The sequence below is a fragment of the Dromaius novaehollandiae genome, chromosome 19, assembly GCF_036370855.1.
Source record: "Dromaius novaehollandiae isolate bDroNov1 chromosome 19, bDroNov1.hap1, whole genome shotgun sequence".
In the NCBI taxonomy this organism is placed as follows: Eukaryota; Metazoa; Chordata; class Aves; order Casuariiformes; family Dromaiidae; genus Dromaius; species Dromaius novaehollandiae.
Genome location: NC_088116.1, coordinates 4,164,800 through 4,190,127, shown reverse-complemented (window position 1 = coordinate 4,190,127; position 25,328 = coordinate 4,164,800). Strand labels below are relative to the sequence as shown.

Below are 25,328 nucleotides of genomic sequence, written 5' to 3'. Positions count from 1 at the left end.
CACTTTTTCTTCACTAAACCTGTGGTCTGAGTTCTGCAAAGGCCTACACCTTATCGCCATTTACTTTGACTTTTTTTTTTTCTTAATACATTTGCAATGTCATAGCCGCCTGCAAGACAGATGTACTGGATCTGAGAGCAGTAGCTAGAACGCCCACTCGTGCCTCGGGCCATGTATTTCTTGACAGATCATAACGCTAATATTTCTTCTGATTTTCTCAGTAGGGGCAAGGGAGTTTTTGTTTGTTTTTCCCCCATGTGGTCCAGTGCTGGTGAGAGGGCTCAAAGTGGTTCATTTTGGGCAAGGCAAAACCAGTATGAGGAAATAACTGAGAGATTGCAAAATAAGGAAAGATACCAGAAAAACAGCAGTTAGGTCGGCTGTGGCGTCCATGCGCTACAGCACAAGTGGCCCAGGGTTTAAGGCTTTAGAACACCATGTGTGCTGCAGTAATCAAGTAAACAGAATAAGCTTTATTTGTTTCTAGGGCCTGGAGTGGCAACATAAGTTAATAAATGGAGGAAACCTGAAGTTTCACTATGTTACTGTACTTACTAACAATGTTACGTGAACGGAGGCCTGTGGGCGCTCCTTGGGGCTTCGAGGGGCGCCTGAAGCCCCAGGCTGTGTTCATTTAAGATTGCCCTCCCTGATGCAGAAATTCCCCTGCTGGCTTTCTGGGAAGGAAGGAGAGGAGAGGAGCTTTTTTTAATGAGGACCTGCTAGTGCCCAGGAGGGAACAGCAGCTCCCTTGATCCGGAGTGCGATGGGGTGCCTGAATGGGAGAGAATCCTGCCTTCCGTTGTGGCTCCGCGCTGACAAACGGAAACGGGGCGAAAGAGAGAAGGGGCGAGAAAACGAGGGTGTTTCGGGGGCTGCCCGGTGGGGGGGGGGGGGGGGCCTCAGCCCCCCCTCCCTGTCGCCATGGCGACCGGGACCCCGGCCCGCGGAGGGAGACGCGGGCCAAGGTCACCGCCGCGGGGGAGGGGCGGGGCCGGGCCGGGCCGGGCCGGGCCGGGCTGGGCTTTCCCCGCCGCCGCCGCCGCGGGACGAGTCACCTTGCCCCGCCGCGCTCCCTCTTCACGTGACCCGCCGGGGCGACGAGCGCGGAACGGAAGTGACGCCGCCGCACCTCGGTCGCATGATGTGGCAAAAAAAAAGACCGGGGAGGGAGGAGTGATGAGTCCCGAAATAGTCCCTTCCGGTGGCGGATTCCTCCGCCGCTCTCATTGGACCCTCCGCGGGTGACTCACGCCGCCCGCCGGGATCCTTCCGCCTGGCCGGCGCAGTTAAGGCCGGGTCCCGGCAGGTGAGGGCAGGCCCCTTCCTTCCTCGGCGGTATCCTTCCGCTGGCGGGGGCAGCTTCCGGACCGCCGCGGCTCTCCCCGCTCGCTGGCCCGCTCCGCCATTGCGGTCCCGCCGCCCGTTCTCCCCGGACCCCGCCGAGGTGCGACCCCGGGCCGGCTTCGGACTGGAGCCCCAGCCCGCCGCCGCCATGGCCCAGATCCTGCCCATCCGCTTCCAGGAGCATCTCCAGGTAGGCGCCGGCGGAGGCCGGGCTGCGCGCGGGGGCAGCGGCGCCTCAGGCGGCGGCGGCGGCGGCGGGGGGAGGGGAGCGGAGCGGAGCCGCGCCGCCCCGCGCCCGCCCGCCCGCCGGGATCGCCTCCCCCGCGGGGCTCCCGCCGCCCCGAAGGGCACCTTCCGGCGGGCCCGCGAGGGGAGGAGGGCCGCGGGGCCCGGCCGGCTGCCGCTCGCCTCGCCTCGCCTCGGCCGCGCGGGGCGGCGAGGCGCGTTCCCCCCGCCGGTGTAGGCGAGGCTGGCGCCGGGCCCGCGCGAGCACCTGCTGGGCGGTGCGGGGCTGGTGGGAGGGGAGAGCGCGGGTGGTTCCGCTTCCCTGCGGGCGGCGAGTGGCTCCTCCAGGCCGCTGGAAACGGAGGGAAAAACCCCCTCACTTCAGAGCGAGGCCTGCACAGGAGGGACAAGGGATAAACCAGTGAGGTGGTAAAGTTGTCTCCGTGCATTAACTAACACTTCTTCCATGAGGTTAAGACTTCCTGTAACAATAACAACACATTAAATTGTTTTGTTGTAGTTTTGACTCCTAATGTTGTCTTCCGTCAAGAAAAATACATATCGCAGTGAAACACGAAAGCCGCTGCGGGCTTCCCTGCGGTACAGCTGTGGCAGTGCAGGCACAGAAGTGCCTAGCCTACGCTTTCTGTCGAGTGGCTACTAGCTTCTGACAAATTCTAGATTTGGAGGGTATCGTGAAACCCTAATGAGATGCTAGTAGATTATTTCCAATCAATGGCTTTTAATTTTTTATTTATTCTTTTTCTAAAGTCGGCCACCTTAAAAATATTAGTAACAAATTCTGAAACTGCTCCACTGCTGAAGTGCAAGCTTGCTTTCTTAAACAAGCATGCATCTTCAAGGCTTCTTGGTGAAGCTGGAGAATAAGGAGGGGGTTGGAAGTGGTAATCCAGTTGTGCAATGTCTACTTCAAATCTAGCGAGCCTATGAAACCACGCTCCTCATCCTGAGTTGTTGTTGCTGTGGTAATATTAAGCTTGTCTTTGCTGCGAAGGAGTATCTCTTTGAGGAGAACTTGCATAGTAAAACTTGCATCGTGTTTAGGCAACTGTGTAGGACTTTCTGATGGCTGGCTTCTCACAACCCATCTGCAGTCCTGTTTCCCTGTGATGTCAGCTTATTCGGGTGGCTTGTCTTTGGCTGGCTGGCAGGCACCAACATAGTGGCAGATCTGCTTGATTTGTCAAAGTTGCCACTCTTCCCTATCCCAAGTGAAAAGAAATTAATTTCTAGACTACTTGTTAAAGGAACCATTGTAAGATGCTTATTTTGTTGTATAAATTGCCACTGTCCATAATGTCATTGTTAGATAATGATAGTGCTGCCAAAATCATTTTTTTCCCATTTATCTGGCTAGCTACACAGAAACTTCTAAACACTGGACAACTTTACCTAGATACCAATTTAAAGCCAGACCAGAATTCATGATTCTAGTGTAGCCCTGGACTCCTGTTTAGCAGTGACAGGAAAATGCTATAAGCTGAACAAAGCTTCAGTTCTGAATAAGTATTCTCATTTGAGTAGTGGGGTTACCTGGTATTAAGAAGGCTGAAACTCACTTTTGTACTGGGTAGACCAGCTCTTAATAAAGTATTGTGGAAACATGTCTACGATGCATTATTTAAGATACAAACCATGCATGTGACCCACTACCAGGTCTCTGATGACATGAGTACTATTACATAATGAAACTGCTCTGCTTCACTCCAGAAGCACTGATAGGTTTCATGCATACTATTGTGGAACCTAAGTCTGCCTCATCTGAACAATCTTCAGTTCCCATTTTATGTAGAGGGGGTGATGTGACAACGTGTCCTTCACAATTGCACGTACAAGCTGGTCGTTCTTAAGAGTTGGTGTCCAGCCTTCTGAGCCTGCACATGCATGCCTCTTGCCCACAACACTTAAGTTTGCTTGTAACTACTGAACTTCCTCATTTTTTTTCATTGAAAAAACTTGGAGGAAGTTGAATTCTGGGAGGTGCTGTTTTCATGCTGAGTCTTCTAATTTGCTGTTGAAGTAAGGTTTGAGATCAGAAACAGTCACATTGCTACATTATTGCAGTGCAGAACTGTTTCAGCATACTCCAGGCTGTTCATAGGCGGTCCTGAGGGGTTCAAGTAACACAACTTCCTGAACTGTTTCTGACCTACATCATCTAGGAAACTTGTCATGCAGGTGTTTCACAACATATGCAAGTGTATAGCTAATGTTTAACCAAACAACACAGTACCCAGCTGGAGCCTTTTTCATGAAGAGTCTAGTGATGGATATGAATGGGAAAGAATGGGAGCCTAGTATTCAAAGTTGCTTTTAACTAATCTAGAAGATTGACGATCAACTCTTCATGTAGTGTGATGCCAGGCTTCTGTGGATTCGCTGCTGTGAGTCAGAAAATGGTCAAGTAACTGTGCAAAGCCTGTCCTGATCTTCAGTTTCAACTCAGCTGCAGTCCATATCACACTGCTTCAAGGCATGCTGGCATTAGCTGTTGCAGTTAGCATCTTATCTAGCTGATGTAGGTGGGAGTGAATAGTTGATGGGTCCAGAAGCCCTGCACTGTGGTGCTTCTGAATGTCCTTGGGACACAGTACAGCATGTTTTGTACCCATAACTTGAACTGAAGATCTCCTCCTGAGACCAGACAAGCAGGACATAGCAAGTAATTAGCTCACTGGGCCTAAAGTGATTTTACACTTCATGTAAATAATAACTATAAATAAAACTTAAAGCGTGTTGTCAGGTTGCAGGTTTTACATTAGTCAGGCATGTGTACTATTACATAGCTCCAAAATCTGAGTAGCTGCAAGTATGCAGGTTGTTATCTGTGTATTGTCTATTGTGGAAGTCTGCCTTGCCACAAAACATCAACATCATGCTGCAGAGGAGCTGTTTCCTTAGACTTTTCCAAGGAAAAACTTTGATTCCTATGCTAGCAGAACTGCCAGACCCTTGTCATAAAACTTTACAGTGAAATTTCTTATTTGAAGTAGCCGTGAGGAAACAATCCAGCGGGCCTATAGTATGAGATCAGAGTTCAGTATATTGAATGACTGCAGATCTGGATGCTAGTAACAACTCATGGAATCAATAAAACTTGAACACCTCTGTGTATTTGAGGGGTGAAAGTAAAATTCAACAGCTAACTGCAGTGGATGCGTGGAGCTTTTATAATACTACAAGTTCCTGATGAATGAGAAGGAACAACACAAGTTAGTAGGAGATGAACTGACTGCCATTTAATTTAGCTATACTGTCCTGAGATGCATAAAACTGACTTTGGTCTAGGCATACTGCTGCACTGGTGTGACATAAAGCATTAACAAATACTTTCATGAACTTCAAATATATTGAAAATCTTTTGTGTAGGCTAGTCTAGACAGTACAGAAAACAGCAACTTCTGCAGCAAGCAGAGTTGCAGCATTTGACACTGAGACAGAACTACCCTTTTAACTAGGAAAAACGTTCCTGTATCCAGTCATTAATAAAGCAAACCTGAGTAGCTGCTCCGCTTTCCTAGTGTGGTGGTGCTTGGACTTGCTCTCAGAATCATGTCTAGCTATACCAGAGAGCTAACTGCGTAAAACTGGACAGCTGAGGTGTCATAAAATAAAGCTTAAAAGCGTACAACTTCGCTGTAATGATGGCAGTACTGAACAACAAAGTCTTCCATGTATTGTGCTGGCAGCAAAATAGTTTAATATGTCCTAAAGCACTAAATCTCTTCTATTACAGCATTAGTTTGAAGCATTGGTGTCTATTGGTATTTTAAGAAGTCAGGGCTTAAAGGCTCTGCCTAACACTGTTTTTCCCCTCCCTAGCCCTTGCTTCTCAGTGGACCTGAATTCCTAAAACCTGTGAACTTGGAGTATTCTTACAGAGTGCGTGGGGGATGTCTGTATCAAAGAAGGCTGTGAAGGATCTAGGCTCCCTGACGAGTGTGTGTGTGTGTGTGTGTCAGCTAATTGGATGGGCACATTTCCTTAAGCGGTGCATTGGCTAGTTCTCTCCGCGTGTCCCTAGCAGATACTGAAGTTGACAGGCCTACTTGTCTCGGCAGCAGCGCTCATTGCCACTTCATGCTGGGACTATGCGGTGGCTTAACCAAAGATAAATAATTGTGGCCCATGGTTCTGTGTTCAAGTTTCAGCAGGTACAATCTCAAACTGTAACTTACAGCTGAAGTAGTCGCATGGCACATCAGTAGCTGCTGACCGGATGATAACCTCAGCCGGTTCAGGCTGAGGCAGAGCATAGGAAGGATATGGAAGTAGAAGAATTCTTGAATATTATAGAGGTCTCTTATCTGTTGAAAACATAACTTCCTAACATGTCAGATCGTAGCGCTTACCTTGCATTAGTAAGTATGGAGTACTCCAGTGTGGCTAACAGGCTGTGGGACTCCTGTGTTACAGAACTGTAGTCGGTCACTCTAAGAGATCAGCATGGATCTATGTCTTTTGCAGAACTTAAATTTGCTTTGCCTAATTATCATGTAAGGAACAAACGAGTGGCTTAAATATAGTCTGGTGCTTATTTTATTCAACCAAAGTCAAGTAAAACCTTGATGTTGTGATAGAGCTAATGTGACTTGCTGCATATCAAGGCTCTTCTGTGCTTTCTGAAAGACTAGTAGTATTTCTGTTAACTGGCATTTCACAATTGCGTGACTTCTAGCTGCATGTAGATAAGGTGTCTCTGGGCAGAGACTAAGCGGCTGCCTGTGGCTACAAGAGCAGTGGTTATATCCTGTTGAGTGTCAGAGTTGAGGTGAAACGCATGCTCAGCAGTTCTGTGCCCTTCCTTGTAGGCAAGGAGAAATTATCTGACAGCTAAGCAAACTGTCACAAGAAAGCAAATGTTCCAGGAAGAGGTCAACAAAGCTGTTCTTGTCAGCAGTTTTACATGTATGTTTGACATCAAACTGAATGGTAAACTACCATTTACTGGGTAAACTACCAAGAACATACTTGGATCATCTTCTGGTGAAAACATGATCTTGCTAATCAGACTTTCATTTACTGTATTAAAGATTCGGCTCTCTAACACTATTCAGATAACTGTCACCGTAGAACTTGATGGCTCAGTACAGCGTGCAGTTGACTGAACTGTCCAACTTGTAGTTAAACTCCCTCAAGACTACTTCTCCGAGTAGAACAGTTGCTGCTTTTTCTAGCGGCCTATTTCCTAGTTCTGCTTTCATCCACCACTAACTTCACAGAACACTTTCTTCTCAACATGCTTTCAGGACACGGTTGTGACTAAACTTTCCGACAAATGTTGGCGTAAAATAACTTGGACTATAAATTGCTTTCTCAAGCAAAGCTAAGAAGTTCAGCTTTCATACCTACTTAAATGCTAGGGAAGTGTTTTTCATAGCATAGTGTAAGAGTATCTAAAGATTCCTTCATTTTCCCATTTTTTAACCTTGTTTTTAAATTGGTGAAAGCTAGTGGACCTAAATGAGTGCAGAATTAAATGTTTGGGTTTTTTTTCCCTCTTGCTGGTAAGAGAAGGGGTATAAAATCTGCTGCAGAGCCTTGCACTCTTTTATTTGTGGTATAAACTCAAGAGTTTGAAAATTTCAATACTATTCCTTGTAGTATTTCAATACTACATCCAAAGATACCTTGTCAGGTTGTGTAATAGTAATCTTAGTGTATCTGTTTGCTTTGCTTAGCTTTTTAAACATTCCCGTCTCACTCATCTGAACTTTAGCCTGTTTGGGAAAGGGAATAATCTGTACTCCAGGCGTTAATCTATACTTTTAAGAGTTCTGTGCGTCAAATCTAAATGCCAAGAATAGTTACTGTTAGCTTCACTGATCAAGTGAAACATGGTATTCTCTTGGCTGGTCAAGCTTTTGTGAAGTCAAATGCAGAGACTGTCATGATTAATGTCAACTTCCTGTCTCAGTACTTAGAGTTAGTTCATAGGCTTGGATCTGCTGAGATTGTGATGGATTGTTAGCAGAAAATACTTGTGTACTTAAAGCCCTCACTAATGGTCATGCCTCTATCTGAAAGCTTCTCTAGGCTTTCCTCAGAACTCCAGTGCCAACTGACTAAATTTTTTCAAAAAAAGATCTAGCCATTGAAAATGGTCTTAAGTTTAAAAAGGACCACGTCTTCCACTCCTAACTAGGGATGAATACCTCAGATGTGACTCCTAGCAGATGGCGGAGATTGGTCATGATTAAGATAAATCTGCCTTGCAGTATCTAAGCAACTTTGATTCAGTGGCTAAGTCTAGACCTCCCTAAGAGGTCTGCCATCTGCTAGGACTTGTTTCTTGAATTTCTTTTATTTTTTATTTATCAGTGTCAATTTAAGTATAGTGCTGTGAGCTTACTACCAGGCTGAATATTTGGCACTTTGAAACTACACCCCTCTACCAAATTAACAAAGAAAGTGAACATTTGATATAAATGACATTGCACTAGTTAAGCCTGCAGCCCTAGTAAAAGGAAACACCTCATCCTAGTAAATCTGTCCAGCTCTACCAGATGACACTACTACTTGTCTTCAAACCTTCTCTGCCTACAGGGATGTGACTGGGTTGTTTACAACCCTGCTTAGCAAGCGTGCAAATAGCAGAATCTCCAGCCTGGAGACCCCTGCCCAAACAAAGGTGTGAAATGGAGATCTGAACTTAGATTCATCTGGAAAATTTTGGATTTATGTAACTCAAGATGAGCTACAAACTTTGATTCCCTACCTGCAATGAAGGATGGAATGCTGTTACTGCTACACAGATACCTGTGGTCCTGTTCTATGACACCGGGACTCGAACGCTTGCTTAAATCTTAAATAAAGAAATTCTGCCCTCTCAAAGGGAATGCATGAAGTAGGGTGTAATGTCTGTAGTTGTAGCATTTAAGACAGCTGTCTGCTTGTGAGAGTTGGCTAAAACACCTGGATAAAAAATTTGCTCTTCACTTGAAGGATTTTCCTAGCTTCAGTGTCAGATGGATGGATCTGTAGGGGAGCTGCATTTGAATGAAACTGTTCATTGTGTTAAGCTGCAGGAAATGTAGGCATTTTACCTTGAAAGAATGGCTTCAGCTGGTCAAAATCATGATAACTAGCTTGATGCCTACCTCCAAGAATTAAATTTAAATCTGTTCTGTTTCTAGCCCTACTGTCTCTCTAAGCTTTTCAGAAGTAGAAAAGCTGGATGGACCTAAGTGTTGCTAAAAGATCATTGTTAATTCATTGTGTAAAGTAGGCATGAAAGGAGCCCCTAGGCATTAGCCTGAACATGTCTTTTTGGTATAGGATTGAAAACTTGACATGCTTGAAGCCCACCGGAGAGCTTCAAAGGGTAAAGTCCTCTCTGAAAGAGCAAAATCAACTTTGTTAATGAAGTAGTGTCCTTTAGGACAAAGGACTTCAAAATACTGAGTGACTTTGGAAACTTACAAACTGGTCGAGTCTTCTACTTTTCGAATTCCTCTCCTTCAGCACATCCAAGGAACTAATACTGACTTGCTTTTGGGCCTGTACCTTAAGCTGGACTAAGATCTGACTATCTTGAGTCTCTGGATCATACAGATCAGCAATTGAAGTGCCTTTTATGGAGCCTTTTCTGTTAAAATACATGGTGTGTCATCATTTAGATGTTACTTCTTCCTTGTGTGTGCTGCCTGAAAGGCAGAACAAAGGGGAAGTGTAGTAAAACACCCTGTTTATCAGAAGCTGCAACAGAATGGCTAAGGCGTGGTCATCTCAAAGCCCCTACAGAGCACAGCCGATAAGAGCTTAGCATTTTCCTTCAAACTAGTACTGTAAAATTGAAATGGCTTTGGAGATCTAGCCCTTTTAGAAGACTTGAAAGGGCTTGCAGTACAAACAATCTCCTAGAAAGAAAAAAGTGTCTGAACTGTTAGAAAAAAGTGACAATTCCTCTAACGGTGGGAAAACTGATCCTGTGTTCTGAAGGTTTGTCCTGTCCACCCACAAGCTGGACATGTGTGTGTGGCATGAATTAACTCTTTTTTCCATTTCTACTGTTAAAAAGGGAATAAACTTCCAGTACTGATGTACTAATGCATTAATTTGTTGCAAGTGCAACGAAGTGTTTTTGGCTAAACTTCTTGTTGCAAATTATGCTAGAATTATAATTTAAAAGTAAGCATTTAAAGGTCCGTAGAAGCAGACTGCAGCTCAGCAGGAAATAAGGTCATTTGCTGCTATCTTCTGTATGAAGTATGGCTGCAGATGAGCAATTTCTGACCTCAGTATATAACATCTTATATGCGTTAGCTCTGCCTTCTGGGTGGTATACAGCCTTGCTGCTAGACAGGGCTATGCTAATTGCTAGGCAGGTAGCTCTTTTTTTAACTCTACAGGGATAAAGATAAAGCTCAGATGCCTTGCATGTGGCATTAAGCTTGAAATAGTGGTCGCTGCCAAGCTCAAATGGAAGCTCCAGGGCTCTGGAGGCAAAGTTGGTGAGAGTAAGTATTGAAACTGTGACTTTAGCACTGCTACCAGGAACATGCAAGTTCAGCCTGCCTTAAGGAATTTGAGGGCTTAAAAATTTGAGTTCTTAAAGCAGTAAGTTGTGGATAGACCCTGCAGACAAGGTACCTGAAGGTACTTGAACTCCGCAGGGCTTTTTTGGGAAGCCTGCTGGGCTTCCAACTGGAGATGGGCAGGAACTTGTGTCACACCATTTATGGGTAGCATGCTTCTAGCTGTCTTGTCATGTAAAGACACATGAGGCCTAGTATCTCTTGGAACTTTCATAAGACCTGTTGGTAGCTGTACTGTAGTAGTAACTTACGGCTAAACCTTTTTGTCTTCCAGCTCCAAAATCTGGGCATCAACCCAGCAAACATTGGCTTCAGCACTCTGACAATGGAATCTGACAAATTTATCTGCATAAGAGAGAAAGTAGGAGAACAGGCTCAAGTGGTGATCATTGACATGAATGACCCCAGCAACCCTATTCGAAGACCAATTTCAGCTGACAGTGCTATCATGAACCCTGCTAGTAAAGTCATTGCATTAAAAGGTATGGAAGTCTTGATAAAGAATTGTTTGAAGTTGCTGAAGAGCTTTCTGTAAGACTAGTTTATGAATGATTTAAGTCTCTCAGGCTATTCATGTGAGATGATCCCTTGCCAATTTCCCACAGCTTATTGGGAGCTTAAATCTAGTTCTTCTGAAAGCAGTTGGGCAGTAAGTTTCTTGCTACTAGTTTTTTGATTGTTAGGGTGAGTTTTTGCTTCACACTCAAAATGCTTATGGCTTCTGAGCAGGGAGAGCAGGAAGGAGAGTTCAGGCTTTAAGAACACTTCTGGAGTGTCTATTCTGGAATCTTTTTTGGGGCAAATGAGACCTGATCTCTTAAGCACAGAAGAATATTAAGGTTGTAGAGAGGGAGGAAATGTTCCTGAAGGCCTTAAAGTCTGGCCGCGCTGGAAGAAGGCTGGTGCACCAATGTTTGCATATTCATAATATCAGTCAGTGATAAGAAAAGTAAAACTACTTCTGGAAGACTCATGTGTAGTTAATAGAGCACAAGGTCAGCTAACTCCGTATCTCTGGCAATACGGATAACAAGCATTCTTCCAGGGCCTCCAGAGGCCCTCAGTCTCTTCTGAGAAGAAGCTTCAAATATTCTGTCACTCTAGAAACTAATATATTGGCAATAAAAAGATCTAAATGTATTCTGATGTTACTGAAGTTTGACTTTAATACTGTGCTACTGTTTTGTCACAACTTTAATGCTTTCTTGTGTGTGCAGATGGTGAGTTATCTCAATTGATTGTGCTAGTTCTTGTCCTGTCTTATGAAAAGAGAAAGGAGAATCAAATGGCTCAGACTTAAAGCGTACACTAAACAATGAAGTTAGAAACAGCCAAAAGCCTTAAATCCAGAGGGTTTTTTGGTGCCCTTCCAAACAAGGGAATCCTGTAAGATTCAGAAACTTAATTCACTCAAGAGCTCAGAGTGCACTTAACTTAGCACAATAATCTCGATACTAAGCTTTTTATAAACAGGACTGACCCTTTCAACTTAAGTCTAGTTCTTGCCTCTTTATATGCCTTGCATAGTATGTAGGATAGATGCTACTTGAGTCACTTCTCCCTTGACTGCAATGCTCCAGCTGCACTAGACATGGAAATAAACTGCTAGCCTCTAGCCTGAGTAGCACTGTACTAGACATGCTTCTCCAGCCTCTGGAGAAACTCCTGACTCTCATTATTATTTTGACGGTTGAACTAATGGTGACTTCTAACTAAACTAATCCTTAGTGAGTGAAGACACTTGCACAAATGGCACTATGACTTTATCAAGTTCAGATACAATTAATGACTGTAACAGATGTTCTGACCTGCACCTAGTTTCACCTAATCTTTAATATTCCTCTTGGGCTTTGCTACCATGTGCCTGAGCTACCATGTGCCTGAATAGCTATCTCCTAAATCTAGCAGGAGTTGGTCAGAACTCTCCTTATCTATTCAACAGGAAGGAATATTTTCATACATGCCACTGCATTGTAAAATCTCTCTGGCAGAAATGACTAAAGGTGGCTGTTCGGGATGCGTATATTCACAATTCTGTGTAATTCAAAGCACTTTTACCTTCTAGAGCTTGCGTTGGTCACTTGATTCCTTTCCTTGCACAGTTTGTGTTAGTCTCCAATTTGCAGCCAGTAGTTCTGTGTAACCCATTAGTGTAACTTAAGGGTTCTAGTTAGAGTCAATTACAAAAGCCCTCTGTCAACTTGACCTTTCTGTCTTGTGTTTTTTGTTATGCTTAAAACAGATGTGGACGTAGTTTTTAGTGACCCTGGCATAGCTCTCTTCACCACTTCCAGGAGACTCAGCAGTGTTGTAACCTAGATTTGATGTACGTGAAGTGGAATAAAACTCGTTCGTGAAGCTGAAGCTCTTGTTTTGTAAAAAGCTGTTTTCCACATCTGTTTAAGGTGTCTAAGTAATGACCAGTTCAGACCAAAATTTATACAATTGCGTGATAGTAAAACTAGCTCCAGGAATATGGTCTGGTTAAAAGTACGAACTGATTGCTGAATGATACAAACAGTATACAGTGACATTCTCTAAAAGGAAGTGAGGAGTTTAATGTTACAGTGCAGCTCCTCTGCTTTTAACCAGTGCTCCAAATGGCAGGTGGAAACTGCAACCTGACTAACAATGTTGTGTCTTCTAGCTGGGAAAACACTTCAAATATTTAACATTGAAATGAAGAGCAAAATGAAGGCTCATACAATGACGGATGATGTCACCTTCTGGAAGTGGATTTCTCTGAATACCGTTGCTCTCGTAACGGATAATGCAGTCTACCATTGGAGCATGGAGGGGGAGTCCCAGCCTGTGAAAATGTTTGATCGCCATTCTAGTCTTGCTGGCTGCCAGATCATCAACTACCGTACTGATGCTAAGCAGAAGTGGCTACTGCTAACTGGCATATCTGCCCAGGTACTTTACCACTCATGAGACCCAGGGTAGAAGGCCCAGAGCTTGGCTCGTCTTCCCCTTCTCTAGGCGCAAGACTGAAATGGTCTTCCTAAAACACTTATGAATGTAAATGCTTGTAAATCTTTAAATAATGAAGTTAGTGTAACTGGAGACCTTACAGTAGTGGTATAAGCACTAGTACAGTGTCAAGAGTCTGAAGTGGCCCTTCTATCACAGAAGTCATGGTACTTCAGCATGACATGACAATGTATTTACCAAAGCTAACCTGCATGAAACTACTGGCCCAGTGCCTTCTGTTCCTGACTCTTGTTCTGTCTTATCTAGCAAAATCGTGTTGTGGGAGCAATGCAGCTCTATTCTGTAGATAGAAAAGTGTCGCAACCTATCGAAGGGCATGCAGCTAGCTTTGCGCAGTTCAAGATGGAAGGAAATGCTGAAGAATCCACACTTTTCTGTTTTGCAGTAAGAGGGCAAGCTGGGGGTAAGGTAAGACAAGACTTGGTTCTAAACATGCTGTAAACTTTAATGACTTGTTCTGGTTACCTGCTTCCAGGAAAAACAGTTGTCTTAGTGTATGCTAGATGCTACACCCGTAATGTATGTGTCTGTCGGGGCACATGCAGTTTCACAGCAGGGACTACCTGATTTGTAGGAGTCTGTTTCAAGTCATGAAGTGAGGTAGGATGTCATGACCAGCAAATTAATTAGCTAGTTGAGGGATATGACTTTAAGTTTCACAAGCCGAGGCTTAAAGAAGAAGCTGTTGTAATTTTTCTTTGATGCTGACTGAAGGTTTAAGTTATGTTCAAATTATTGGATGAAAAAAATTAAATACTAATGCTGCAAGGCTAGCTAGCAACCTAATACCAATGCCAAAATTTCATAGACCACTTTTTAGTTCTACTTTGTTTCACTGCTTAACTAGATTCAGAGAAACGTCTGAACTGTTTCTGAAGAATGTTACCTCGTTGAAGTATGTAAAAAGTGACCTAACTGAATTCTTAAACTTTTAAGCAGCTAGAGATAACTAAAGATCAGGCTCCCCCCTCCACTCCCCATAGAATGGAATACTGTATGCCATACCTTTAGCCCATGAAAATGTTCAGGAAGACTGGTTGTTAAGCATATCTTGCTTGCATAAACTTGGGATTAAGTCCCAGCAGTAAACAAATTGCCATGGCTTCTTTGTGTTAGATTAATTGTTACACAGATTGTATACAAGAACTAATAAGCTTATCTATTGCACAGTTGCATATCATTGAAGTTGGCACACCACCAACAGGGAATCAGCCGTTTCCAAAGAAAGCAGTGGATGTCTTCTTTCCTCCTGAAGCACAAAATGACTTTCCTGTTGCAATGCAGGTATGAGATCCACAAAATGAGTGCGAGAACAAGTCTATAGCTTCCCTTGGCAGGTGTGACTGTGTAGCAGCATGCTGTAAGCTAGGTGGTCAGTATAAAACCGAGACTTGGCACTAACCTAAGTGGTTTAACTTAGTTATTAGTAGGAGGGCGTTTGCTCCTGCTTTAGTAGTGTAAGTCAAGTTGTGGGGCTAAGCAGCATTCAGAGAGAGCTTATACTTACTCATGGAACAAATGTCCATGTATCTTTAATTATCTTCCAAGCTCTTAAAACATGGCTCTACTGTGATGGTACTCTGTTCAAATATTCAGTAAAAATGCAACAGTATTCTAGTACTCCTGAAATGGCACAACTGTCTGCTGAGTCTCAAAAGCACTTACTTGTTTTATCCAATACCAAATCTAATTAATCTATTCTTGTCTTGCAGATCAGTGACAAGCATGATGTGGTGTTTCTGATAACAAAATATGGCTATATCCACTTGTATGACCTTGAAACTGGCACCTGTATCTACATGAACAGAATCAGTGGAGAGACCATATTTGTTACTGCACAGCATGAAGCAACAGCTGGGATTATAGGAGTCAACAGAAAGGGACAAGTAAGGAAGCTTGCACTGGACCCCCCTTCTGTAGCCAGACCCACTGGCCCTTACTGATACACTACAGTATTCACATCAGTGTCTAAAAACCTCTAGAGATGAACGAGACGGTATAATAGAATGAGGAATATGTAGTATCTGATATCTGAAATAGGAGTGCGGCTTGCCTGGATTCTAGTTTGTTAGGCAGCCAGAACATGAGTTGGAGAGTTTGCCTTTAACATAATGGTGGTCATAAGGTGTGAACACCTCTCCGCTGCTGAGGACAGAACTAGAATATACCTCTTTTTTTTTTTTTTTTTTTTAAGGCACATGATACGCTTTTGTAGAGCACACTTTAATTGGAGTCTTAGATACATTAACTTCCTGTTTGGAGCATCTCATGTCTGAGTGAATATTCGAAGGCTGACAGTTAAATAGACAAGCCCTCTTCAAATCAGGAATACCTTGCTTAAGTGAAGCATAAATGTGTACCATCACATGGAACTCTTATCTTCTCTAAAAGTAGATGTTAGTGATACCTCCTAACTTTCTGAACCCCAAAGAATTTGTTACTATATCTCTGTATTCATCTAAATTAGCTGCGTCTCAGTCTAGAAACATTATACTACTGTGCTTCTGGACTGAACTGATTTCAAATGTTGTTGCTTGTTGAACTTTAGTAATATTGATCGTAAGCCCTGTCCCCAGTTCATCCTCTAGAATCAGTTATTTAAGATGCTGAGTACAGGTTCCAGAAATGCAGTACTTGTCCCTGTGTTTCTGGCATCTGTAAATACTTAATGTCAAGTTGTGACAGTGGCTCATCTGTTTTGATGCAGTAATTGGATGGTAGAGATTCTTTTCAGCCAGAAATCTGTTTCTAGATAAAAGGGCAAGACCCTGCTGTTATCAAGGGGTGGAAAAGCTTTCTGTGCATGCCATAGTTTCCCTTTTAGAGATCAGCTTGGCATTTGGCTCACTTCTTGTATGTGGATTAACTAGAACTTCTCCTTGATAATTTATTCAGGTGCTATCAGTGTGTGTGGAAGAAGAGAATATTATTCCCTATATCACGAATGTGCTGCAGAATCCTGACCTAGCTTTGCGAATGGCTGTCCGCAACAACCTGGCAGGAGCTGAGGAACTCTTTGCCAGGAAATTCAATGCACTGTTTGCGCAAGGGAACTACTCGGAGGCAGCGAAAGTGGCAGCTAATGCCCCAAAGGTAATGGGCTAGCATTGAAAATAGTATTGAACTCCAGGAGCTTAAGCTTCGTGCTTCAGAAGAGCTCCCTGAATTTCAAGAGCGGCAAGACCAGAGTCTCAGAACTGCTCCTGTTGCACTAGTACGGTAGTTGTTAACATACCTGTGTGGAGCCTGTACGCTGTATGCTGAGACTACTCATTGTATGCTGGAAGATCTTAAAGCTTGTATGAAGTCTGCAAAGGGGGAAAGGAATAAATGATGAAATAACGACTGTGTGATTTAATGTTTTTAGTATTCATCTTAATCCCTGCAATGATAAGCAAAGTTGCTGTGAGAGGACAGCCTCCAGCTGAGGCTGCAGCTGGAAATAGAATAAAAAGGAGACGCTAAGAGCAAAGAAGATATTAAATTCAGATGAAAAGAACATGCTTGCAGGGTAGGGCATCCTAATTCTGTAGGACAGTTCTCTGAACTGAAATCTGTATTGCCCCTTGCAACTAGTTTAATAGGCTGCTGTTGCACATCTCGAAAGCAGTGTCTGAGCTGATGCTCATACTGTTTCTGGCTGTTATTCTGGCCTGGCAAAGCACAATGTTGCTGCAGAAAGCATTTCTAGCTTCAGCTTTCTGAATAAACTCTTGCCAAGTCACAATAGTGGAACAGAACACTAAAGTGCATCTCTTTCTGGCAGGGAATCCTGCGTACTCCAGACACCATACGCCGGTTCCAGAGTGTTCCAGCTCAGCCGGGACAGACTTCCCCTTTACTGCAGTATTTTGGCATTCTGCTTGATCAAGGGCAGCTGAATAAGTACGAGTCCCTGGAACTCTGCAGACCGGTGCTTCAGCAGGGACGCAAACAGCTCTTGGAAAAATGGTTAAAAGAAGATAAGGTAAACTGGGGATAGTTACCTTTAAGGCCCTGGAGGGACATAACTGGCAGACAGCCCTTTTTAAGGGGAAACTCATTTGGGCTACTCTTCAATGCACTAGTCTGATCTAACAAATGACGTGTTCATCCACCTGTAACTGACTCATGTTAGTGTGAGAGAATTGACTGGACACTTAAATAGAATTAGTAAAGCTGTTCAAGGTTACAATAGCATGAACTTTGCATGGAAGGCTTCTGAGAGGCTGTTGTTCCTTCCCAAACCACTTCAGGCTTTTTTTTGGATACTGACTTCCATATGCTTTGAGCTGTGGCTAAACTTCTGTAATTAGCTGAAGAAATGTGCTGACCTGTTGGATCACCTAGTGCTTGTTAGCCCTACAAATGCACTTGTGACTTGCAGAGCAACATAAGGAAAGGAGTCCACTAGATCACTGCTGAAAGAGTCAGATAATGCTATCAAGCTGGGCCTTGGACTTCTCAAGGGAAGTCCAAAAGAAAGACAAATGGGGGAGAGAGTAATAATGCATTTCAGCATTGCACTGTCAGTGTGGACTGACTGTATGTGTATCTCTTAACAGTTGGAGTGCTCAGAGGAGCTGGGAGACCTCGTGAAGTCTGTAGACCCTACATTAGCGCTTAGTGTCTATCTAAGAGCCAACGTTCCGAACAAAGTCATCCAGTGTTTTGCTGAAACAGGACAAGTCCAGAAGATTGTTTTGTATGCTAAGAAGGTAAGAGGAGACTAAGTTGCTACTCCTGTCCTGTATTCAAAAATAACTAGTCTGTGTTCCAAAGTCGTCTAGAAGTAATTGTTTGTGCATCTGAGGGTCTATATACCACATAGTTTGATCTAAGGTCATTATTAATGATCCCTGCCAGCCTTGGTACATGTGTCCTTTCACACTTCCCTATGTAGCCTCTTCCAAATGAGGAAATTCCAACTGGCTTGTGTAAGCTACTGTCAGTAGCTTTTACCAAGTTCTGTATTTGAACAGTGCTTGTGCTCTTGCTGAGTAACTGCTTCTCACTATCTCTGCAGGTTGGATATACTCCAGACTGGATTTTCTTGCTGAGGAATGTAATGAGAATCAGCCCTGATCAAGGACAGCAGTTTGCACAAATGCTTGTTCAGGATGAAGAGCCTCTTGCAGACATAACACAAGTAAATAATGTTATTGCTATGAAATGTTAACTTCAAGGCCATAAACTAGTAAGAGGAGCCATACTCTAACACCAGAGAACGATTTCAAACTAGTGTTTGGGTTTACTTCACTGAGACGATGTTGTTTTCTGCCTAGTTTTAAGAACACTAAATGACAGCTTAGTGTGGTGTCAGTGTAAACTGGGTTTAGCTTTAGTGGAAGTTGCGCTTTGTGTTACTTTGTTTACATATGCTTCCAGTTCCTGATCAAAAGCTTCCCATGTGATAAGCATTGCATTAAGACACTGTTTAGCTACCAATTTAAAAAACAATCTTCTTGCAGATTGTGGATGTCTTTATGGAATATAACCTAATTCAGCAATGTACAGCCTTCTTGCTGGATGCACTGAAGAATAATCGTCCCTCAGAAGGTCCCCTGCAGACACGTTTACTTGAGATGAACCTCATGCATGCACCTCAGGTATGCTTTCAAAATTAAACTGATATGGGATCAGGCTTGTCTCTAGACTGGCCACAAAACTGTATTGTGGTCCACATCAGATGGCAGTGGTAAACAGTTAAATCCCTAAAGCGTTTCTGCTTCAGCTGTGAAACTAGTATTTTTAAATGCTTCACTTGAAAGTGTTTAAAGAAGTATCTCTTCATTTCTGCAGACTTTTTCCCAGAAGTGGTATGGAAGTGACTGTTAATTTTTGGCCTCTCTTCTATGATTGAAATAGCTTATCTCAAGCTAAAGAGCCCTGTTTAGGGGGAGCTAGGCATTGAGCTTTGATAGTGCCGTAGAAACTGATTTAGTCTTTAGGAACTAAATGAAACTCTTTCAATTATTCCTTCTAGGTCGCAGATGCTATCTTGGGAAACCAAATGTTTACTCATTATGACCGGGCTCACATAGCTCAGCTGTGTGAGAAAGCTGGTTTGCTGCAGAGAGCGCTAGAACACTTCACAGACTTGTATGACATTAAACGTGCGGTAGTTCACACTCATCTTCTCAATCCTGAGGTATAAAATTAATGTATCTTAAGTGTACCAAAATCCAAGTAATTGATACTGTTTTCAACCTTGATTTCAGAGTATAGCTGTTCTAGTTGGGTCTAAAATGGCTTATGTGTCTCTGCAGTGGTTGGTGAATTATTTTGGCTCCTTATCAGTAGAAGACTCTCTGGAGTGTTTGCGTGCTATGTTATCTGCTAACATTCGTCAGAACCTGCAGATTTGTGTCCAGGTAGCTTCAAAATACCATGAACAACTATCAACACAGTCACTTATAGAGCTGTTTGAGTCTTTCAAGAGCTTTGAAGGTAAGTTCATGTTCTTGTCTCTAGCAAACTGAGTTAGTGCTCACCTCATTGGAATGCTTGTTCACATGTGTATGAAGGTTTGTATGTCTGCTGAACCTCGAAAGCCATATTGAGCTTAACTACCTAGGTTTCAAAGCTGTCTCAAAACCTGACCTAAACCTTAATTCCTCTTTAAGTTGGGTGCCAGGGTTCAGCATTGCGTATTTCAGGCGTCTAAAACACTAACAAAGAAACTTCCCGAGCTGTAGACATCTTAAAAAATTAGTGCTTTGACTGAAGAAGTTGCTGGCCTTTTCTTTGTCCAAAACGATCACCTGAAGTTTGTGTGGCCTTTGGGTTTAGGGCTTTTTGCATCTCTCTCTTAGAGCAGCAAGCTATAGTGTAGTCAATATTGGTACTTCAGCGTTCACACCTCTGCAGATGTATAGCTGAACACTGTCTTGCTGAGCTTTGAAGAAAGCCTTAAAAAGTAAGAACGCAACATAATCTTGAACTTTTGGAGTATGGAGAATGGTTAGTGGAATACGATGCTGTCCTGGCAACTTGTGGGGTGTGTGGGTTGTTTTTTTGTTTGTTTGTTTTCAAAAGAACAGATTAATTTTTCTTGGTTAAGTGACTTAGTCATGTGCCTAAGGTAATAAAGGTGAAGCAGTAGAAGTACCTGAAGCAAGCTTTGTGGCTTGCGTCAAGCAGCCATTGCACCTTTCAGAGGAACAAGCATGCTGTGTAGGAGTAGCTTTTTTGGCACAACTACTTTTGGTTTTCTAAACTCTTCCTTGCTCCTGTCTAGGGGCATATGGAAGGCACATGCTGGATGTTTAACAAAGCTGATCTGTGGCAACTGATGATGCATCAGGCTTTGATAAAGTCTGATAAAACATACTACTCTGTACCCTAACTGAATTGAGCCTGCTGTTGTTTGCAGTATTACAATCTGGCCTTTGTGCAGCAGATTGCAATACTTGCAGAGAATTGAAAGAAATAGATGCAAGTTTCTGCAATAATCCAATCTCAAATTTTCAGGTAATCAATAATTGGGCAGGCTTTCTCAGAAGCTAATATGTTGATCCATATCAAGGACTAGCAAAGTAACATACTGACTGTTTCCCTTAAGGTTTGTTTTATTTCCTGGGCTCTATTGTAAACTTCAGCCAGGATCCAGATGTGCACTTCAAATATATTCAAGCTGCATGCAAGACTGGACAAATCAAAGAAGTAGAAAGAATCTGCAGGGAAAGCAACTGCTATGATCCAGAACGTGTTAAAAACTTCCTCAAGGTAATGGTTGGATAGCAGTGGATTGTCTTGGCCCGTTGGGGTTCTGGTAAATGTGATCTCTTACCAGTGAAATGAGACAGCTCTGTGGAGGTACAGATGAGCCTTAACCTGTCTAACTTAAGGATCCATCTGTATTCTTAAAACAGAGGCATCTAGCATGTTGGCAGTACCTTCCAGTAGAGTCTGAGTCTGGAACAATATCTAAAAATGGAAAATTAAGAATTTCATCAAAAAATTCCTTGCTGCTCTTATTGAGGTTAACCTGGCTTGAACTCTGAAACTGTAATGACACCAACTTACCTAAAACTTCTGTTACAGTTGTCTACTAAAAAAGCAGGAAACAAAGTAATTTCATGGTTAAGAAATAACCATGATGCCAAATGAGTTCATAGCTTAAATAAACCTACTTACACTATTATCAGCCTCAACTGAGCAACTACAGAAACTGTATGTGAATAGCAACAATTCCATGAATCCTTTCTGAATTCAGGGCTGACATTCCTCACTCATTTAAATCACATGTGTGTCCTGAAACTTCAGCCAGGTGAACTGAAGTTTAGCTCTGCTAGGATGCCAGCCAATCTAAATTGCTGGGTCTCAGAGCAGCTCTGAAAATTGGCTCTAAAGAGTGGAAAAAAGATACTGCAATCAAGTTCAGATTCTGTAGTCTACTATTAATGCCGAGCTTACTGGATAAATGTAACATTGCTAGTGTTTCTGGAAATATTTTAGAAACAGTGTGGGTGGGGGAAACTTTATCTGGGAACATTTCCTGCCTTCATGTCTGTCAGTTGCATAGCATAGTCTTAGTTTTTGCTGATCATATCTGAAGATAGCAAAACTTTTCAAGTGAGAAAACTCTAGAAAATAACCTGGTGTCACTGAGGTGTAAGGTATGTAAAATGATCAAGCCACCTAAGATAAGTTATCCAGCTGTCAAATTCCTGATGAAAACTATTGTTTTTTGTGCTGTTCCTTGTCTGGAATGTGCAGGACATGTACCAGGTAAATCTCCCAGTGTAGGCTTCCCTATGTAAACTCCTTAAGTGTAATTTATATATGTAGGATTATATTCTGGGATGTGCACACTCAATTAACTAATCTGAACTACACATCTAGAATACTGTCCACCTCAGTCAAGCTTCTGTTCTCTATCTAGTGTAATCTTGTGCTCCAAGTTGGAACAGTTTTAGATAGCTGATCTGATTAGCAATTTAAGTACTACTACTACTACTACTAGCTTGATTCTTGCACTGTTCTCTAAATCTGTAGCTAGAAGGTATTGTCCCATGACACTTGAAGTCAATTCTGTATATAAGCTTTTCATTATGATCCACAACTTAATCTAGTCTTGGTTGAATTCCTTTTGAAATCCCAGAGTGCTAATCCTGCACATCAAACACCAATGGCAACTAAAAATGCTACCTATAGCTTAGACTTTTAATAGTTGTACTGTGTTGTAAAATTCTGTAGACTCTGTCATGAAAAGGACCAGGGTTAAACTTCAGAAAGCTTCTTCTGTAGGCACTGAAGTAGTGCAAATTCTCCTACTTGCTGCATATTGCAAAAAATAAGTTGAACCATAAACTGTCAATATCTTGGAGGTCCTAATCTTGGCTTTCCAATTTCAGCTACTTTAAGTGATTGTTTTTGCTTAAGCGTAAGAACAAAACCCAATTACTGAAGCTTTTCTCTTTATAGGAAGCAAAACTGACTGACCAGTTACCACTCATCATTGTGTGTGATCGTTTTGACTTTGTCCATGACCTGGTGCTGTACTTGTACAGAAATAATCTCCAAAAATACATAGAGATTTATGTACAGAAGGTAAGTTGCAATTGGTTCTTTGGTTTTAATGAGTCAAACTGATCAGCCTTTTTTGTACTGTGTGCAACTACAGCCATAATGTTTGTGAACAAGTATTCTGTAAACAGCCTTGTACCTGAGTCAGACATCTAAGTATCTCTTTAGTGGCCTGAGGTAAATTAGCCCTTACACGATCGTTGAATTTCTTATTTATTCTTTAGTCAAGTTGGAGCAGTAGCCCACTAATGTTCATGCCTTAAAGGAGGAATATTTGGTGTAATAACTGTGGGGTTCTTAAGGTGATTTTAACTTCCAGCATTTTAGAAAGGACTTTTTTCCCTTTATCATTCCCTTAAGGGCACAACACAAACTAACTTGCTCAGGCGGTCTTCCTTGAGGACTGAGCATTAGTGAGCCACTGAAACTGAATCCTGAACCCCTGCTGACTGGAGAACTGACTTTTAAGTTTGTCCAGACCTTGGGAATCTGGGACTGAGAGTAGAAAAACAAGGTTACTTTGAACTGAAAAGGCAGCCTTCATGTGAACTTCAAGAAGTAAGCGTTGACTATGTTGCATGACAACAGGCTGACTTTAAATGATTCCTCTTTAGGTGAATCCAAGCCGTCTGCCTGTTGTTATTGGTGGATTGCTTGATGTGGATTGCTCTGAAGATGTGATAAAGAACCTTATCCTTGTGGTGAGAGGTCAGTTTTCGACTGATGAACTTGTTGCAGAGGTGGAGAAAAGAAACAGGTATTAAACTTCTACAAGTCTGTTAACACTACCAAATTAGTAACTGTTAATTTTTGAATGGTTTTCTTAGTGTTGCACTGCTCACCCACGCAGTGTGTGTCCTCATTATTTAGCTAAACTTTGTACTGACAAATACCAGAAGCTGCCTTTGGGTGAGTGAACAGCGAAAGTCTGCTTTAATTCTTGGCTGATATGGGACCTCTACTGAGCAGCCTGCAGATAATGGCATCTTTAGATAATGGCGTGTGATGTTGTTTGTGGAATACTGTCAGGAAGTTATACCATTATATTCTTACTCCATTTTGACCTGCGTTCTGGTTCGCTATAACTCTGGTTTATTTACTGACTCCTTCCTATGCTAAAGCTGACTTCCACAGTGAAGGAACTGTGCGGTGGATTCACTCAGCCCCTCTAACGCAAAAACCCCTTCCTTCTAGGCTGAAACTACTTTTGCCCTGGCTGGAGGCAAGAATTCACGAGGGTTGTGAGGAGCCTGCAACTCACAATGCACTGGCTAAAATATACATTGATAGCAACAACAACCCAGAAAGATTCCTGCGTGAGAATCCTTATTATGATAGTCGTGTTGTTGGCAAGTACTGTGAGAAGAGAGACCCTCACCTAGCCTGTGTGGCTTATGAGCGTGGACAGTGCGACTTGGAGCTTATTAATGTATGTATGCCAAGGCAGCTGACTCAAGTTAAAATCTTAACCAGGGTATCATGGGATAAGGTACTTCAGGCTTATGATTTGCATCAGCATTTAATTCCTAAGAAATACTAAGTGAGCTCACTTACACTAGAATAGGTAGCTATTTGAATCTTCCTCTGCAACTTAATGAGAAATGGTAATTTCCCTGGACATCCTGGAATGGGAGATTAATGGAAGTCTTAAAGCCTGAGATTTCTGGCCTGCATCTCAAGCAGGCTTATTTGATGTTCAGTACAATTAGCTCCTCTACTTGTAGGCTCAGGTGGCTGTGACTTCACTCTGAATAAACTTTGCTTTTCACTAGGTATGCAATGAGAACTCTCTCTTCAAAAGCCTTTCCCGCTACTTAGTTCGCCGTAAAGACCCTGAGCTGTGGGCAAGTGTACTACTGGAAAGCAACCCTTACAGAAGACCACTAATTGACCAGGTATAATTGAGAAAACAGTAAAAGCTTGTGCTGTCCTAACTTGATTTGCTTACAGCTAGCTTACCTGACTTGCCGACGGCTTGTCTCTGCCTACAGGTTGTACAGACTGCACTGTCAGAGACACAGGACCCTGAGGAAGTCTCTGTTACTGTGAAGGCCTTCATGACTGCTGATCTTCCCAATGAGCTCATTGAGTTGCTGGAGAAAATTGTTCTTGACAACTCTGTGTTCAGTGAACATAGGTGTGTAATGTCAAAACTTAAGTCATGGGAAGCTTGCATTTACACGTGGTATAGGTGTTAAATTGCTGTAACATGGAATAGCAATCAAACTAGCACCCTCTCCAGAGGAGAGGGTGAGTCTCTTGAGACCATTACTTGATACATACTCATGTTTTTTTCTGTTTAGAAATCTGCAGAACCTCCTCATTCTTACAGCTATTAAGGCTGATCGTACCCGTGTCATGGAGTATATCAATCGCCTGGATAACTACGATGCTCCTGACATAGCAAATATAGCTATCAGTAATGAGCTCTTTGAGGAGGCATTTGCTATCTTCAGGAAGTTTGATGTCAACACATCAGCTGTACAGGTATCTTAAAACCCCGGTCTGTAATAACTCCTTTTGATGTGTGCGTCCTCACAGAGGCACGTGTGGACTTTGCTCTTGACTTGTGACTTCAGGACTTAAAATTAATTAGCAAGGCAACCAAGCATTTTCTAGACTTGTAGCTTAGTAATAAAGCTGCTCAATGCCTTGTCCTGTAAAGCAGATCAACATTACTTGTGTGTTGAACCC

General features: G+C 42.7%; 1 protein-coding gene across 2 annotated transcripts in view; it reads left to right on the top strand.

The window, feature by feature from the left end:
• Window positions 1-1,181: 1,181 nt before the first annotated feature.
• Window positions 1,182-25,328, top strand: part of CLTC (clathrin heavy chain) — a 34,598-nt gene continuing 10,451 nt past the window's right edge. The window contains exons 1-20 of one of the 2 annotated variants that reach the window (XM_064523153.1): window positions 1,182-1,537; window positions 10,405-10,612; window positions 12,778-13,046; window positions 13,371-13,532; window positions 14,295-14,408; window positions 14,837-15,010; window positions 16,020-16,217; window positions 16,891-17,091; window positions 17,669-17,821; window positions 18,130-18,252; window positions 18,575-18,712; window positions 19,090-19,254; window positions 19,373-19,553; window positions 20,668-20,831; window positions 22,533-22,658; window positions 23,249-23,391; window positions 23,829-24,063; window positions 24,407-24,529; window positions 24,626-24,771; window positions 24,938-25,121. In XM_064523153.1, coding sequence (XP_064379223.1) covers window positions 1,496-1,537; window positions 10,405-10,612; window positions 12,778-13,046; window positions 13,371-13,532; window positions 14,295-14,408; window positions 14,837-15,010; window positions 16,020-16,217; window positions 16,891-17,091; window positions 17,669-17,821; window positions 18,130-18,252; window positions 18,575-18,712; window positions 19,090-19,254; window positions 19,373-19,553; window positions 20,668-20,831; window positions 22,533-22,658; window positions 23,249-23,391; window positions 23,829-24,063; window positions 24,407-24,529; window positions 24,626-24,771; window positions 24,938-25,121 — 3,249 coding nt within the window. In that variant the 5' untranslated portion in view covers window positions 1,182-1,495. The remainder of the gene's footprint in view (window positions 1,538-10,404; window positions 10,613-12,777; window positions 13,047-13,370; window positions 13,533-14,294; window positions 14,409-14,836; window positions 15,011-16,019; window positions 16,218-16,890; window positions 17,092-17,668; window positions 17,822-18,129; window positions 18,253-18,574; window positions 18,713-19,089; window positions 19,255-19,372; window positions 19,554-20,667; window positions 20,832-22,532; window positions 22,659-23,248; window positions 23,392-23,828; window positions 24,064-24,406; window positions 24,530-24,625; window positions 24,772-24,937; window positions 25,122-25,328) is intronic. The other variant, XM_064523154.1, reaches the window with a different exon arrangement.